An 18,266-nucleotide genomic window follows, 5' to 3' on the forward strand; every position below is an offset into this window, starting at 1 on the left:
AAACGAAAAAAAGAGAGAGTACATATAGAGGGGACAGATTTCTGGACAGTGATTCATCACTGGTTCGTGGGAAATCCAGACCTCCAGATTATTTTAGGGAATCCTCCGAAAGATTTCTGACACGCTGATAAGGCGCCTCAAACTCAAGTAAGTTGCGATGTGTTCCTAAAACTAAACATGTGGTTCATCTGACCCACGTGTGTCAAACTCGAGGCCCAAATCCGGCTCCCATACCCTTTGGTACCAGCTGTCAAGAAAGCAGTTTGCTTAAATATCATTTGATGAATCAATTCAAAGCAGTTTTTATCTATTTTCTATTAGATTTCATCAATCAGTGCATCCAGTTTCCTGAGAATTATTGTAGAAAAATCAACAAATCTCCACACTTTTTCATGCTAATGCATGATTGTGAGTTTTTCACAAAAATGGTCAAAAACATTTGGGTTTAAGTGATGCTGACAGCTGCCTCAACCTCAACTGCTGTCAGACAAGATTACATTATTTATACGGCGAGAAACAAAAAGTCACATTTACCGTCAGACATAAATGTTTTTATATATAAGTACCTCAAACACTTTAATTTTTATTGCAAAAAAATCATAAAAACATTTGCGAAACCCTGGAGGGACTGAAAATATTTTTACCTTTTTTATGATTGTCTCCTTAAATAGTGTACATAATTTACTACAAAAACATGAACTGATGCATCATGGTTTAAACAAGTGGAAATAAAATTGGTTTGTTTATGAAATGTTAGTAGGACGAGAAGAAATGTGTAGAAAGTGGAGTCATCAGTTGGCACAGGATTGTTTTTAAAGAGATTTTCTTTGACACGAAAGCTCAGATGCACACAAAAAGGTTCCAGATGGAAGAAGTTCGCCAGGAAGTCTGAAACTCGTCATTGAGCAACATGGTGAATGACTCTGGCTTTGCTGATTGAATTAAAGGGAAGTCGTGATTTCGTGGCTTGTTAAAAGTTTGTCACTCGTTGAATGGTTCACACAGCCACCATAAACGGCCTCAGACAGTTATTTTCAGCCTGTTTGCTCCACAGATAGAACATTCCTAACCAGAGGCCTTCATTATTGAAGCCAAACTCATGCATATTTATCACTTTTTCAATCTGCTCTGAGAGCGGAGGCCGGGGGCGGCAAAGCAGATCCACAGCCTCTGTTTCCTCTCCTGTATTGACCCTCTCTTAGCGCTCTTTGTGTTCCCTCCTCTAATCAACAGAACAGGTTGGTTGTTCTTTGCCACAATCCCTTAAGCTAAAGTCACATTTTCCTGATTGTGTGGCATATGCTTTTGAGGTTTCGGCCTTTTATCTTTTGGTAAAGTGGCTTTTTTCTGAGGCGCCCCTCTCTCCCATCAGGGGCGGTCGGTCGCAGCGTAAGGCTTGAAGTGTTTAACTTCACATAAAGGCAAGTTAACCTCTTCAGGAACAAGAACGTTTCCCACGGCTCTTCACTCCCCACTTCAGCTGCGCTTTAGGTAAATTGCCTCATCTTGAGCTCAAAGGCAGTCTTACAGGAAAGAATAGTCAGAAATTGAACTTTTATTCTTACAGAGTCAACAAAAAGAAAATATACTGGAAAAAAACAGCCATTTTATATATATGTATGTATTAAGAGGCCACTTAAAATGATCTCTGTTTCTTTGATTTTACTTTTTATAGGTATATGTTTGAATAAAATGAATATTGTTTTGTGTTTTTATTCTATGGACTTGTGACAACATGTCTCTTATTTGCAGAAAAAGAGAAATGGTCATAATATTGAAAAAGATGTGCTTTCATACCTCAAATAATGCAAAGAAAACAAGTTCATATTCATTTAGAAACAACAATACTAATGTTTTAACTTAGGAAGAGTCCAGAAATCTAGATTTGGTGGAATAACTCAGAGGTTTTCAATGCAGTGGTCTCTTAATTTTTTCCAGAGCTGCATATGTTCATATATTGCAAATTAACTCCTGGCCACACCCCCCAACTCAGAGTTTACACTCGCACATGAAAATGGCTGCAAACACATGCGTAGTTATGCAACTGTGCATCTTTGAAAAGCATACGTGGGGCCTCCTGCACAACCAACATGATTGCATCAAGTGGTTTCTGAAAGGTAAGTCAACAAAAAAAAAAAAAAAACTCCTGTCTTTTCTAGCAGCCATTGTACAGTGCATAAAGCCAGCTGACCTAACTTGTTGGAGCTCAGGTTGGGTTGCTAGGTAACGGGCTGGGCCCTGCAGGGGGTAACAGGCTGGGGTTGCTGTTTTCCTGCTGGCTTGTACATTTCAGAGTTTGGTTAAGAAAAAGAGAGATAATTGGATTTTTGCAGCTCATATGGGTAACTATTGTTTTTTTTGTTTTAAATTAAAATTTTGTTGTTCATTTTTGTGTCAACAGGTTACAGTGAAATCATGGTCCTTTTTTTATTGACCATGTTTTAACCAGCATTTACTTAAGAGTTCAAGAAATCTTTAAAAGAAAAGCAAAAACATTGGAAAGAAAGTTTCATGCAGTTCAGGTTTAGGTTTTTAAATCAGAGACAATGTGTGAAAATATCAATAAGAGATGCTTTGCGCCATGTTTAGCTTAAGATAGCTTCCATCTGGAGTTCTAGGTTTTTGTCTTCCCCACCAAAAACAATGTTAAGCAATAAGCCGAGCCAGACAAAGAGCATTTCAAGTAAAACGGACAGAACCGCTCCAGAAGATTCCACCAGGGAAACAAATTGTTCTTGCAGGGGTGTGGTGACTTCTCAGCATTATGGCAAACTCTCTTTTGTTTCCTCATTGAAGGGGGGGAATCGGAGACATCATGTTCTCTTGTGAGGGTGGGAGGCCAGTTAAGCGTGACGCTGAGATGCGATGCAGCAGGGGTGTGTCCGCTCACAAAGAGCCAAATGGAAACCCTGCAGAGTCTGCGTGCCGTTGGATCTGGTATCTCTCTGCCTTCAGCCTCATGCAAACACACGAGTCACTCCCACTGCTGCAGCATTGTAGTCCAGCACCGAAAGTTCAGCTGGCCAAATGGAGCACCTGCTCTGACGGAGAGACAGCGGGACGCTGTAAACAACCAAGACTTTCCAGGGTCGCACAGTACACCCAATCCGTGTGTTTACAGAATATCTGCCAGCTCATAACCTCGGTCTGAGTCTGACTAATCTGGCCAGGTGTTGGGGTTCAATTGCACCCCAAGACCTCGATGTAGCAATTTTATTTATGAGATTTCCTGAATGCTGCGTTTAAAAAGGCTGTAGTGTTTTTGTTTATGCTGCGTGTTTGGGGATAAAAGGAATTTTCAGGAGTACATGACGCTCGTTAGTTTGGTTTATTTGCATTCCTCAGGGTTGAGGTCACTCCCTAGAGGAAAGACTGTCAAAAATTAACGAGGAATTGCTGTAAATTGTCTTGTTTTGTTAGGCGTGGATTAGCAGAGGATAGTGACGATAAAATTACACTCTTGAGCTAATTTCCTGTTTTAAAAAAAGTCAAATCGATGAAAATGGAGTGAGATAAGAAGGAAAATTAGAAAAGAGGAGGAAAAAGCAAGGCTTAAGGTTGACAGCTGGTGGGTTTTGTATTATGCATGCTGGCAGGTGGGCCTTGTATCTCCCTACAGACCTCACAGCAGTCTCCTGTGTCTTGCCTTTGATTATGAGCTTTGACCCACAATATCCTATTGGCTCCATTACAGACGGGTTGTGATGCAATCCGATTGGATCAGCATGGTGGACGGCGCAGTTAGCAGAAAAGGGCAAGTTGGTGACGGGAGAATTGAGAGTTCAGCTGAGTTGAAGCTCCACAAAAGCCTTTTGTTTCGCCAAGATGCTGCAGAGGTCATCCAATTTTAAACAACAGATTGCTGTTTCAGCTGCAGATGAGGTCATATCACAATTTACTGCTCACTTGTTGGTAGGCATCATCACATCAGAAGGGCTTAAAGGGACATTTGACTGTTGAATCTATGTTTAATTGGCTAAATTATCAGAGAGCTGCAATTTTAAGCCACCCTTGGCATTTTATGTCAGCCAGAGATGCTCACAAGTCATTTTATACAAGAGAACAATCAAGTATTTAAGTCAAGACTCAAAATTTAAACTTGGCTTGGTGTTTTCTCTCAAAAATGGAGAGACAAGTCCAAACTAACTCTCGTCTTTGAGGAAGATCCAAATCCCAAATTTTACAAACCAAGCCCAAATCAAAGTTCAAGTCTTTTAGCGGCAAGTCCAAGCAAAGTCTTGGTCAAGTCTCAGTTTTTTGAGAGGAAACTTCTTCAAGTCAAGTTCAAAATCTGAGACACAAGTCCTAGTCAAGGCTGAAGTAATTCACTACAAGTCCAAGTAAAACCTAATTTCTTTCAGGAAAAGCTCTAAATCAAGTTTCTAGTAAAGTCTAAGTCAGGTCTCGAGTCTTTCAGAGTCAAAGTCAAGAGTCGAGTCTTTATTCTAAAACCAAGTCCCGTTTCAGTTCTCTGTGGCCTGTCGTGACCTGACGTGGGGTGAAAAGTCCAAGAAAAGTCACCACATCTCAGTCAAATGACTAAAACAAACATTTTCTCATCAAATGCATGAAGTAAGAACATCTAAAACAACTCCATATTTTTGTAAACTGTGAAGAAAACATTCTCTGGGTGGAAGGGTGAACTGGCCAACAGAGGCAACAAGCTTGGCATCCCACAACCTTAAAAAGGAGCATTCTTTTCTTTTTGTTTCAAGACTGTGGTGAAAAAGCATGGGACGCAAAACCAAAACATGTGGCTCTAACAAAGAGGGGACCTGTCATTATGTGCCTGTTTGTATGGCAACAATTAAGTGCAGAAGAGACTTCAGCGCTCACTTCTCTGCGTTTTTTCTTCGTGATTATACGTGATATCCAAGTGAGGAAATGCATCAGCCACAAAGAGGCTCCTTTCAGCGTGTTCTGTCAGGCTTGGCTCCAAAAATTGCTTGCATGATCAAATAACAGAGTTGGACAGCGGTAAACAAGGCTGCCATGGTTCTGGTTTGGGATCCCCAAACAAACACTGGTTTGTTGTAATGTAGCATTGTAAAATATTAGAGATTCACAGCGGCTGGAAAATATGTGGAATCTTCATGGGCGATGCAAATGTGGGTCTGGAAAGTTTGGCAGCCAGGCCCAAATGAGCGAGTTGGTGTCACTGGAGCATTGAAGGAATCTTTTGGAGGAACATAATTATTAGTGTAAAACCGGATGTTTCAGCGTTTCTCTTCATGAAAAGGGAACAGCTTTAGTTTGAGATCCTTCCTGTCCACAACATTCAAGTTCTCATCGGGATACACAAGTATCTTTAAATTGATCAAAACGGATAAGGCTGCACAGATAGTTTTGAAGCTAACTTTTTAAAGCCCATTTCAAAGTGTGGAAACACACCAATTTCTACAAAAGTCACGTTTTGGGGAAATGATCAACAGCTGGATGTTTTACTACTGGCGATGATTGTTTTATCGGACAGGAACGTGTTGAATCCAAAGTTCTTCTGTGAAATCGCAACAATAATTTCCCCAAAACGCTGCTGCATACTGTAATGGTGTGAAAAATTAGTTCTGAATAACTCAGTACATTTACAGTACAGTATATCAGACACGAACTAAACGAAAAAGCGCAGCACCGTCATGTCCTCTGCAATATTCACTCTTACTCTTCCTACCGTTTCTCATTTAGTTTTTGTCGACGGCTCCACCTGGTGGCATGGAGTGATATAACACTACATAACACAAAGGGGAACAAGGGGCTCGTCTCCGATGCCTGAATAAGACGCCGACGTCTCCTCTGATTGGCTGATGTGATGAGTTATGAATATATATATGAAATATATTTTATGAATATATCTCATGAAACTGCTTACGTCCGCCGCTGTAATGGTTTTTCATGACATATCAAAAACCAAGCTTATTCACGTTTTTCAAAATTTCTTAATTGATTGTGAAATTGTGTTTTTTCAACATTAGCAGTAAACGGTAAGAAAAGCGCACATTCGTAATGAAAAGGCAGCTAGTATCAGCTTTTTTGGAGAGTTCAAAACAGTAAAGGATCCCCATGCAGAACACTTTGAGTGTCCTTAGTAAATTTGGTCTTCATCAGATGCCTTTCCGCCTCAAAGGCCTGCATGCATGCATTAACTCTAAGCTAATTAGGCTTGTTCTTCTTATACTTGAAGTGGTACCTGTTATGTGGTTGTTAGGGGCAGCTGGTGGGAGAATCCCCATTCACCAAATGGTAAAGGAGCTTATACCGCCCCACTGCAATTCGTCTCTCCACACAAGACAATGAGAGCTTCAGACTCAGTTCCAAATACTGTTGCTCTTTGTCTGACCTGCTGGTTTAAGAGCTCTTCAGTTCACTTATGGATGGCTGCACTTATGGAAAAGAAGTGCAGACCACTACACCTACTGTGCCAATAAAAGTCTGTGTCCAGGCAACTGGCGGGCAGCTTGTTACGATGAAAAATGAGCGCAGCCAGAACCTTTGGCCATCGTCTCTTGTTTGGGACTTGCCCTGGCGGCACACTGTAATAACTGCTGCGGTATTTATGCAGCAAAGGGAAAGCTAAGGTGTCGACCACCCAAGTTGTGTGGCATTGGCTGACAGAGTCGTCCGATTGTCTGTCCAACAGGCCTGTTGTGCATTATCAGCACTTACAATTCAGGTAGCGTGCATAAATGTGCAGTAATGTCAGAAGTCAGAGCTCACTCAGACGGCATAAGTTTATTATCAACTGCCTCTATTAATTCCATGGCTGTTGTCTGACAATTATTTATATGCAGACATTTATAATGGGAATCATGTGTCTGGAGCAAATGCTTTAGTTCTGACAGCCATGTTTCCAAAGCAGACGCTAAATCCACGTATGAGAATGAGGAGCATTGTGCAGAGTGATGTTATCCAGCGCCAACGTCAACGGCAGGGCCAAACCTGTTAAGGATATGGCTAATATTCCCCAGCAAGCTTTGAAACTGGAGATGACCATCAGCCCAAGATGCTGCCCCAGCAGCTAGTTTGCATTCCTGACGCCCCAATTAGCACCTGACTTTGCCTTTCCATGCCGCTGGCAGTCAGGCGAGCTCACACTGTCAACCACTGGGCCTTTTAGCCGGCGACCTCTCCCCTACACACATCAGCTTCTGGTTTCTCCGCTCAGCCAGCAGACGGTAAATCTCCGGGATTTTACTGTCACAGAGGCTCTCGTGAAGACTGTCACAGCAAGGGAAGACTTTCAGGAGACACGGGTCAGAGGATTTTCACTGCTGATGTATTTATTACCCACAGAGGACAGCCAGAGGCAAAAGGAAATGCTTAACCAGGTGGAACTTTCTGATCTAATTTATATAAAAAGATCTGCCTCAGTTTCAGCTTAAAACTTACAATTGTTCTTACAATTTCAGTGTCTTAGAAATAATACAAGTGTTAAATATTCACGGTATTGACCCTTTGCAGCTACGTCACTTACGTAGCGCCACACAACAGACTGAACGTTGCATCACGCCATTGTGTGTCAAAACCTTTGAAAAGTTGACCTTTTCTGACTGCAACCCCCCATGCCGAATCAATCCTTTTCAGAAATCCCACAGACGTCCAGAAGCCGTCAAAGTCTCTGCTAAAACTGAGCAGGGACAGAGACAGACTCCTATTAACATTCATTCTGCATAACTTAATCAGATATGAAGACTTTCTACGATAGCAGCATTTGCCAACGCATGGGGAACAAACGGTCACGCTCCATTTCTCTTCAAGGTTTTCGATTCCAGTGTGTCAGCTTGGCAAGACCAAACATTCCTCGTATTCACAGAGCGTCACTGATTTTACTTTACAGGCTTCATTAAGTTCAAAAACAGAGGGCGAAGAAGCTACTGTGCAGGCTTTATGTAAACCAAAGGCAGTAAGCTACACCGAGCGGTTAGGAGAACCGTCAGCGTTTACCTTTGATTTTTGAGAAAGTAGTGCTTGGCACATTGTCTGTTTATTAACAATCTCTGTAGATGGATGTCCATAAGAGAGAAGAAGTCAAACATCCTGGATGAAAAGCTTACGAACAATTGATTCTAGTGGAGGGTTTAGTTGAAGAAAAACACACACTTTTAATGACTGAGTGGAGAGTTTTCCATCTCATTGTAATCAGATTCTGAACCGTCACACACTCTTGTCAAATTTACCGACTTTCATGCATTCCTATAGCATTCCTACGTGAAGGAGAGACAGAAGCCAGACTCGACTCGGCCGACTGCGTATGAATTACGAAGGATAACTGGCTGTAGTAATGAGTCATGAAAGGAAACCGGTGCATCCGCTCCCACGTTGAGTTGATCTCCATGCCAAAGCCATGTGGTTCACGCCGGAGCGAACGAGCGCTCGTTAAACCACGAAGCTCGTTTTAATCAATCACTCCAGAAAGCTCAGCATGCTAACATCAACATCAACCGCAGAAACGTCAGAGCAGACCTGCTCAGTCCTCAGCTGGCCTGATTTCACTGGTTGGCACGCCCACTGTGTACGTCTCCTGGTTCGCTTTGTATTGAATTTGAGAGTTTGCCAGAACGAGCCTGTTGATGAGGTTAAATGATGCTGATCGTAAACAGACCAACGAACCATCTGTCAATGTGAGGGACGGATGAGAGACCCGGCAACGCTCCTGGCAACGGCTGATTCGGCTTCATATACAGTAGCAGAACAAATAAACATCAAATGAAACGTTTTCTCTGGGAGCTTCATTTCCTCCACTGTGTTCAATTCACAGTTTGGCATGTGGGAATAATCTGTACTGTTGCCTGCATGTGTTGTGAATTATTATTAATGTACATAAAACAACTTAATAGCTGCACCATGCAGATGTTTTAAACCAAGTCCAACTTTTGAAAACTTAGTGGAAACCTTTCGAAATGGTTCACAGGGGATTTTGGCTTCTTTTCCCTGATTTTTAGGAACATTGAGAATAGTTTGGTTGAAATGCGACAAGCGGAAAAGTGGAGGAGAAAGTGGGAAATATCAAAGACTTCTTCAGTAATTTTTCTGTTAAACGATAATTGTGATTTGAGACAATTTTCAAGTAGTATATTGATAAAACCACACGCAACCAAAACCATAAATAAAGTTGATTACAAAGTCATCAGAATGGAAATTATGAAGCTCTTTTCAATTTATAATGCGATTTAATTGATTAATTGATTGTTTATTACGACAGGCTTAGTAAAAACGTGATTAAATCTGCCAAGCTGGGTTATAAATGGCATTTTTTTCATAAATCTAACTTAAAAAGGTAACGTGTTGTATTTTTGTAGCAAGAAATTGTGTTTTTATTGTCAAAATGTTGAACATAAATCTCTGTTTTTATTTTTTTGTCCTCCAAAAAACACATTTGGACTTCAGATATGAATTATTAATGGCACCAGAATATAATATTTGAAAAAAAAATCTACATAAACGCCACTGAATTGAGTGTTTTCTAAATCCTAACGAAGTCAGAATAGCTTGCAGCATAATTACAAAAGGCAGACAGTATTCTGGAAGTTGTTGGATTCATTTCCAAAAACTGCAATTATATTTCTCTTTAAGATGTCCATGTTCTTATTATACGCTCATTACGCCTCAGAAACGGCATCAAACTGCCATAAAACACACCAGAATAGACGCTGAGAAAGAAGTGACATTTAAAGCCCCTGGAGAGGGGGTAATTATGTTTTATCACACTGGGCATCCCTTAAATAGGTCTGCCTCTCGGCTGGATCTGTGTTTATCATCCGAGGCCCGGCAGAGAAAGGCACCACTTTACGGTTTATTATTTGGGGTAGCTGTGTTTTGCGCTGTTTATTATGCGGTTTTAATTGCGGTTTGGCTGCTTTCTTTCGCCTCTTCCAACAGAGGGGAAGGAATGCCGGAGGCTGCAGCTTCCCTGCAGGACGTTGGGCTGCGCTGGGAGTCCCGCTGACCCGCTTTTACCCCTAGATTGAGTTTCAGCAATGACAGAGGAATATTTAAGGTCCACAGTATGGATTTATTTTCTCGGATTAGTTTGTTCCGGCTTGAAAAAGTGAGCAGATCTCATGTGGGATTTCAGGAATCCTGTCAAATTGTTGACCCTTTTAACTCCCAGCAGGTGCCAAACCGCCGTCGCCTCCCAGTCCGACACTCAAAATCTCACCGAATTACTCCCTCTGATGTTTGTCTAAGAAACGAACCTCCTCCTTCATCCCTAGGGGTCTCCCTGCATATGGTGCTCCACCTTGCCAAACTCATTCCTTCGCCTCTGCGATGATTTCTGACTCCAACACAAAGCAGCATCCCCTGGCTCTTCCCCCGATGAGCCAAATCAAAGCAGGAATGTGAACTCACACCTGATGTTGGCCTTTAAAGCTTAAAAAAACATCCTCATTTTGATTTGTTCCCTGCTGCTCTCACCCCAAAATTACCCCAAAAGGATCACCTGATAAATTTAAAACAAGGAAATGCATGTTGTGCAGATACACGGCCATAAAAAACAAAGGGCAGAGCTTGTTGATGAGTTATCTACTGGTAAGGAAAATAAACGTAATTCAACCCACGTTCAGAAAGCAAACTGAGCCTCCGAAACCAGCTCTGACATTTTAAACGGTCGATCAGAGACTCAAACGACGCAGAAACAGTGCAGGTACAAAGCTTTGGGAAAGTATTAGCATCACTTTTACACTTTAAGTTACATCACAACCACAACTTGAATGTATTTTAATCGATAGCTCAACAGAAAGTAGGTCAATTCAGCCAACATGTATTTGTATTCAGCCTGCTTTCTTTTGATACCCCTAATTAGAATCAAATGCAATCTATTAACTCTCAAAATAGCACATAACAGCACTCCACCTGTTTGTGATTTAATCTCTGCTCCAAATCAAAAGATTACCTCATTATGCATTAAAGGGAACAAACAATTTAATGAAGGCCAGGGAACATAGCCTGGTAGGTCAGGAGGATAGGAAGTTTGAACATGGCAAGGAACCGTTTCATTGTATCCTCTGGAAACCCGACTGACCACAGGTTTATGGGCTATAAAAAACAATGCTAATTACAATTTATAAACAAAAACATTCTTAGATAATGAGATTTCAGGCTGGTCTATTCTACCTATTTTTGGGCTCCTATCAGAATGAGCCATTTTTGGGTCTTTGTCACTTTAAATCCAAGCAAGCTGCTGCTAGCTGCTCTCTACAACTCAACATACAACGTAGATCTTTGAAAAGCAGAAGTGGAGCCTTCTGCACAACAAACAAGAACACAGCGAGTTGTTTCTGGATGGTAAGTCAACAACAAAACACTTGTCTTTTCCAACAGCCATTGTACAGCGGTAAAACCAGCTGACCAAACGTGCTGGAGCTCATCTGGGGTTGCTAGGTAACAGGGTTGCTAGGTGAGGGGCACTGCCTGCCGGATGTATCAAATGTTTCATTTTCCAGGCACCAAAAAACATCACCTTCTTGCCAAAAACTGTGGCTTGTTTTTTTTTTTTTTTTTGCACTTGGGTTGTTTTTAGGAGTAGAAACTCAAATGGAAGTAAAAATAAAACATTCAAAATGTGAATTTTTTCACAATACATCATCTTTAGAGCAAAAAAAAAAAGTTTTTTCTTTTACTTTTTAACACACTTTGCCAGTTTTCTGCCTGGTTACTCTTAATAATTGCCACTTACTCAACAGAGTCCCAACCTGTGTTATGGACTGTTACACTACGTGCCGATCCAAATGAGACAAAAATGTATCTGTGCACGCTGCATTGAAAACAAAATTCTCAAAAACTTCCCTACTTGTACTAAACAGATGCCTGTTTAGTCCATGATCTATGCATCTATGCACAAACACTTTAATATTTATTGCAAAAAAAAAAAAAAAAATCACAAAAAGAATCACGATGTCCTTGAGGGACTGAAAAGATGTTCAATAATAATATTGATATTTTAACAATTTGTGAACTGGTTTCATCAATACATTCTGGCACAACCGGCCCTTTAAGAGCATCCATGATCTTGATTTGGTCAAAAACAAAAATGAGACACACATCATGAGTTTAAAAAGAAAAGAAAGAAAGTTAGAAGGTCCAGCATGGAGGAACCTCAGCAGAGATTCAACTTCATACAGCAGCGCTTTGCTAACCGAGAGTAGAAACCCGACTCACCGACAGACACAGCCTCTTGGTTCTGGATTATCCACAGTGAAGCTAATCAAACATCTACTTCCTCACTTCCAGAAGGACGTGAGCGTCAGACCCTTTCATCAGGATGGATTCAAGCCAACATGCTCCGATTTCAAGGAAATTTCATTAAAATTCCATGAATATAATCTTGTGTCAAACCTAAAGAATCAGAACCAGAGGCAGCAGCAGTGCAGAGAGCTGTGATTAAAGCTCAACTTGGAACAGATCCAGGGAGGTTCTGACAAGCGGCACCGCTTCCCTCCGAGGTTGTAGATTTGGTCAACAAGACAAAAGGAAGGGCAGGGTTTGGCTCTAAGTCAAGAGTCAAAGACAGGACTTTGATCAGAAAACCAACTTGAAACCTGACATTTTTTACCCTTGGGTAAACCTCTACGCTGATGATAAACTAGTTTATTTCTCTTACCTCCAAAGGACAGGAAAATTCTTGGCACAGGCTGAGGTAGGCTGGAGACAGAGCTGATGAGGAAGAGGAGAGCAAGGAGGGAAAGCGCCATCGCTGACCCGGCCGACCCCTCCGGCCTGCCGTCGTCTTCACCTCTCAGAAAACGACCCGCCACCGCCGCCTGCAGGAGAGGCTTCACAGAGGACAGCAGGTCTGAGAAAACGATTTAATTATGCAGAGATTATGTACAATATTCTCAAAAAACATATTTATATACCACCAATTGTGGCAAAAACAAATGTTTTCTAATTTTTCTTAAATCAATATGTAATGAAGTGTGTGAATGTCTGCGTGAATGACTGATTTAACTGTATAAGCAATAAGCAAACAAAAAAGTAAATCCAAAACATCTAATCACAGCTGAAAATATATTTTCCCCAATCAATGAATCATAAATTAACTCTAACCAACACTTTTTTGCTTCAATGACTCAATTGACCTGACTGACAACATGAAGCAGCAGAACTAAAATGTTTTGAAATGGAAATTTCTAACAGTTTGTCATTAAACTGCAGCATGTTGTACATTTTTATAAAACGTACTCTCTGAAAGGGTCAAGGGTCAGCTCTGGAGAAAGCTATTTAGAAGTTGCAGGAGGAAGAAAGGCTGTTTGGACTTTAAAGGTTCCTGACCGCTGGTTCACCCACCAAACGGCCGATAAAACAAAACAAATCAAAGACATTTATAGTAAACTGACCATTTTAACCGTTCCTGGTGTGCACTGGACAGACAAATTTAACTAAAACCCAAGAGTAGAACATCACGTCACTGACTTCACCCTGCTCCAAATGCACCTCTGTTAAATATGAATGAGGCAAATCTACACGAAAAAGAAAACCAGCTGAAGAAGCGCTCCAGCTGCCACTTGTTCCTTCTCCATAACTGGACAAGAGCAGCTCAAATATTGATGGATGCAGGTACTGCTCTGCGCTGTGGGCCGTTATCTCCTGCAGTGCATAACTCTCAACTTGCAGAACAAATCGACTGCTTTATGCTGCTACAGCACCTGTGCTGTACAAACCCACACTGCACCGGTGACCTTCCTGCATGCGAAAAACAAGAAACATGCATTATTTACCGCAGTCTGAATCTCTGATCTCATGACTTATGAATGCGTGGTAAAAAAATTATGACACGAGAAAAGAAAAGTACATAAATGCAATGAAAATTTTAGTTTGGGGGTGTTGTGTACAAATAGGCCGAGGCGTGTGTGTTTGCGTAGCGAAGTGAAGGATGATTGATGGAGAGGCGGAGTGGAGTTTAACTGTTCAGGTGCAACATATGGAAAACTGATGAGGAATGAGATCCTTTTGGCTCAACTTGAGAGCAGTAAAGCAGCACGGGGCGCATTAAGACTGCTGCAGGGCTTACAGCGCAGCGTCAGCTACACACACACACACACACACACACACACTGTGAGTACCTACCCAACCCACAGCTTAGCCCTTCCCCAAAACTAAGCCATCTTTGTGCATTTTGAGATTTAACTGTGACGGTTTTTAAAAACGTGCACGCAATCAGCAATAGTTTAAATTCCCAAAGTTATCAAATTGGCCATAATCATCATCCTTGGTTACTGATTTTATGATAAATATACAAATATTAACCCTTTCATGCATGAATTATGATCCTTTGTGTCAGGATCTTTTCCAATTTATTTATTATTATTTTTTATTTTCTTAAGGCATAATAAAGATACGGGAAACAAATTTCTTTTAGGTGATCAATTGTAATTTTCTCCAAATGCAAAGTTATTTGAAAAATACACCAGTAGTATTTATCTTTTATCTTTAGGGGTTATCTGGAGTCGTCTACAGTAGGAGGAGGGACCGGGTCGGCCATATTGGAGTTAACAAAAATAATTTCTTGCATTTGCAGCTGATGGTCAGTAGTTGATAGTGTATTTTAGTGTCCACTTCAGTGGTCTGTGTGCATTTATGACATAAAAATCCACAAGAAAATGGCTTTTAGAAAGCTGTCCACTGTAGTGACCACTACGCATGAAAGGGTTAAGGACATATCCTTGCTGAAAAGTTACTAAAAAGTAAGTTAATTTTGTCTTATTTCAAATGCAATAAGATGTTTAGAGTAAAATATAGTTGTGCTTTTCTCAGCAGAGAAACTGAGAAAATTGAAAGCTGGACAGGCTGATTACTGAATCAGGAGCAGGTGGTTGATTAGAAACACGGTGCAGCTGCGACAGATAACCACAGCTGAGCTGGGCAGATGGGAGAAACCAAACACCAAAACAAAGTTTCAGATATTATAACGGGGAGCAGCATCCCTGAGTCCAACAGTGACAGTATGGAAAACAAAGCAGACATCCAGTGAGTCACCAGGATTTACTCCCACATTCCTGTCAGGCACAGAGCATCGAAACAATGCAAGAGCAAAACCTGCATCTTCAAACTGCATCAAAACAGGCTCAACTCTACTAATACTGCAAAACACAAAACTTTACCAAGTATTTTTAATTAGTTTTTAGTCCAAATATCTGAAATAAGACAAAATCTTAGTTTTGTCTTATTTCAGATATTTGCACAAACTAGACAAAAAAAATCCTTAAGATTTTGTTTTTCTGCATCTTTGCTCATTAACACTTGTCTAGTTTTTAGTGCAAATCTTTTACTTCACTTGAAATAAGACAAAACTAACTTAGAAGTAACTTTTCAGCAAGATATAGGAACTTGTTTGAAGTAAATTCTTCAATATTGATGGAAAAGTACTTATAATATCTTGTTCTAAGTAAAATAGCTGCCAGTGGACAAGAATGTTTACATCAAAATTAAAGAATTATTGACTATATCTTGCTGAAAAGTTACTTATAAGTAAGTTTTGTCTTGCTTTATGCTTGCAGTAGAACCTAGGTTGTGTTTTTGCAGCGGAAGGCGTTTATGTTAGATGTTTGACGTAAAGCGATCCTCTGGACTGCCGAGCCTGGCTGACACCTACCACTCCCTGCTTGCTCAGAGAGACGGTGATCTCCCAGCGAGAGCGTCTGGCACTGAACTGTTGGTCTCACAGCTGCTGAACTCATCATGGTGGGAGTTCATCTCCCGAGCGCTCGGTGACGTCCCGCCGGCTCCAGTTCAGACACTTTCAAACCTCACATCAGCAGGCAGGCATGAGGTCCTGTCCGCCCTGAAGGCACCGCCGATAAAAGGTGCATTACCGTTTGAGCAGAGATAATAAATACTCCAATTAATTCAGCCGAAAAACTCGCCTGCCAGGAATCTCTGCAGCATCAATTAGATGTCTATGCACAAAGGAGATTGCTGCTGCGATGGATATCGTGTTTTCTCTGGAGGGTGGTGATAATTGTGTTTATTATCTTCTGTCCTTGGCTTTCGGCCCAATGAGTTTTCCATCAGAGGAGCTGCTCATAAACCCATATTGTGGAAGACAAATTCCTTTTCAGAATAAATCTTTGTGTCCAGGGATCCCATCTGCTCCCAGTTATGTTTTTTACACAATTCAGGGCATCCCTCTTCTCCCCCCATCTGGCTTTTTGTGTGTGAAGAATTGAACTTTCAGTGGTAAACAAGTTGCTCTGTGTCCCGGCTCTAACAGGACAGCGCGTGTTCATACCACACCCTGTCAGTCAGTTGTCAGTGGGGTTGTTGCAGCCGCACGCGCCTGAAAACTCATGACTGAGCAGCAGCTACGGTTATAGATTCAAACTTTCTTTCATACCAACTGATTAGGTAACTTGTTAGGTAATAAAAACAGTAAAGGTTTGCTGAAATGTCTTCAGAAGGCCTTTAAAAAGGTCACGATTGTGTGGCCAAGCAGTGAGTCATTCTGGAAAATCATGCAGCGCTTAAATATGAAACAGGACTCCGACGTTTAAAAGCAGCACAAAGTGATTCTATCTCAGCCAGATTAAGTTTTATTTCCCAGTGGTGGGACTCTGCACCTGTTCGCCAGCGGCCCACCAACTTCCCTCTGCATCCAGCAGGAAACGACACACCGCAGAGAGTAAAGGTCCGGGAAGAGGGACTCACCTTCCAGGGAAGAGCCCGTCCCAACCGCAGAGAGGAAGACCACCAAACGAGACCCGAGCTTCTCCCGAAACTCCTCGCCTCAAGTCTCCAACCGTGACGGGGAGAAATCCATCCAAGTGCTCACGGAGCGGGTTCGACTGAGCCAGAACAGGACAGAGGAGAGGAACGAGGGAGGAGGAGGAGGAGAATGAAGAGACGAGTGAGCTGGTGTCCTATTACACTCTCCGCTCATGGCCCCCTCCTCCTTTTCTCCCCTTTTCCTCCCTCCTTCCTTCCACTGTCCCCGCTCTGTTAACTGGAGAGCAAACAGATCACTTTAGAGATCAGAGAAGGACCCAAACCTCACAGAGTGATGGAGACGCATCACAGGTCACATGCATCCATCTCTGCTTTTAATCTGAAAATCCGTCAAAAAAAATCATCTGGTTTTATCTTTTATCTGTCAATCAAGTTAAAGCACATTTCAGCAGCAGGACAAGGAGAAAAACTCAGAATGATGAAGTTATTAAAAAACTTTGAACGAACAGAACATTTGGGTGAATGCTGTCACCAAAATATGTTGGTCAATGTTTTATCTTCATTTCTGGTATCTTAGTAAATTATGATGTATTGAAAAGTCTGTTTGGTAAAGCCAATTTTTTTAAATCCACATTTTAAAGTTGATATTATTGCTACGCCAGTATTATGTTTTCCAGAATCAGTTTATAGCACAATCAGTATCAGTTGTTTAAAAAAAAAAAGCTGTATATATCAAATATGACTTAATAGAAATTTTACAAAGTAATTTAATGCCTTTAAATTGGGCCACTGTCTCTTTAAGAACATTTTTTACTTTCTGAAACTTTCTGGTTCCTCTGTTAACCTGTTAAAGTTTTTACGAGCGTTGCACTGAGAAGCAGCCTGTATAATTAGAGTTTGCTAATTGCTGCTGGCTAGTCTGAAGGACCTCAGAGGAGGAGCTTCGTCCCCAGAGGCGGGGCTAGGTCCACTCAGGCGCTGAATTGTTGCCATGGAGATTAAAAGATTTCTCAAACACGTATTAAAGAATCAAAGCAACTCTTCAGGTATGTTTTTTGATGAGGGAACAACATGATAATATGATGTAAAACTCAAAAAAGTCAATTTTAGATAATAAATGCCGCGTATACAAGGATCCGCCATGGTTTTTTCCCCATTATTAGCGTATCGAATAAAGTGTTGTGCACATTTGTGATGAAAACGCAGCTGCTGCCACCATATTTGAGTCCAGCATTAAAGTCTCCTTTTGGAAGAAGCTTTATAATTTAAATGAAGGCAAACGATCACACTAGCTTGCGCTTGTTAAAGATTATGGATGAACATTACAGGAGTTGGTGTCTTGGCTCCAAACGGAGACATTTTGCTTCCCTCATGCATTCTTTCTAAAACCAGAGTTTTAATTTGAAAGGCTTTCCCTCAGAGGAAGGATGGATTTCATGACTTGAATAAATAAAATTGATCTTTTTTGGCTCCATTGTGGTGAAAGAGAAACGCTGAATGCATCTCAAAGTGTGGAGGAGAGATCCTGGAAAAAACACACGGCTAGAACAAACGTACAGTTAGCATATTTTCTGTGAATGAGCTCACCAAGGAGACCTTGCTCAGCGATA

The 18,266-nt window shown here is 41.2% G+C and overlaps 1 protein-coding gene across 1 annotated transcript in view; it reads right to left on the reverse strand.

Moving 5' to 3' along the window:
• sema3c (sema domain, immunoglobulin domain (Ig), short basic domain, secreted, (semaphorin) 3C) overlaps positions 1 to 16,865 on the reverse strand; it is a 51,427-nt gene extending 34,562 nt beyond the window's left edge. Inside the window, exons 1-2 of the mRNA XM_015045157.1 lie at positions 16,639 to 16,865; positions 12,596 to 12,767 (exon numbers count right to left, since the gene is read on the reverse strand). Coding sequence (XP_014900643.1) covers positions 12,596 to 12,686 — 91 coding nt within the window. The 5' untranslated portion in view covers positions 12,687 to 12,767; positions 16,639 to 16,865. The remainder of the gene's footprint in view (positions 1 to 12,595; positions 12,768 to 16,638) is intronic.
• Between the last annotated feature and the right edge of the window lie 1,401 nt (positions 16,866 to 18,266).

Source organism: Poecilia latipinna, unplaced genomic scaffold (assembly GCF_001443285.1).
Source record: "Poecilia latipinna isolate Pla-1442-1.1 unplaced genomic scaffold, P_latipinna-1.0 Scaffold710, whole genome shotgun sequence".
Lineage (NCBI taxonomy): Eukaryota > Metazoa > Chordata > Actinopteri > Cyprinodontiformes > Poeciliidae > Poecilia > Poecilia latipinna.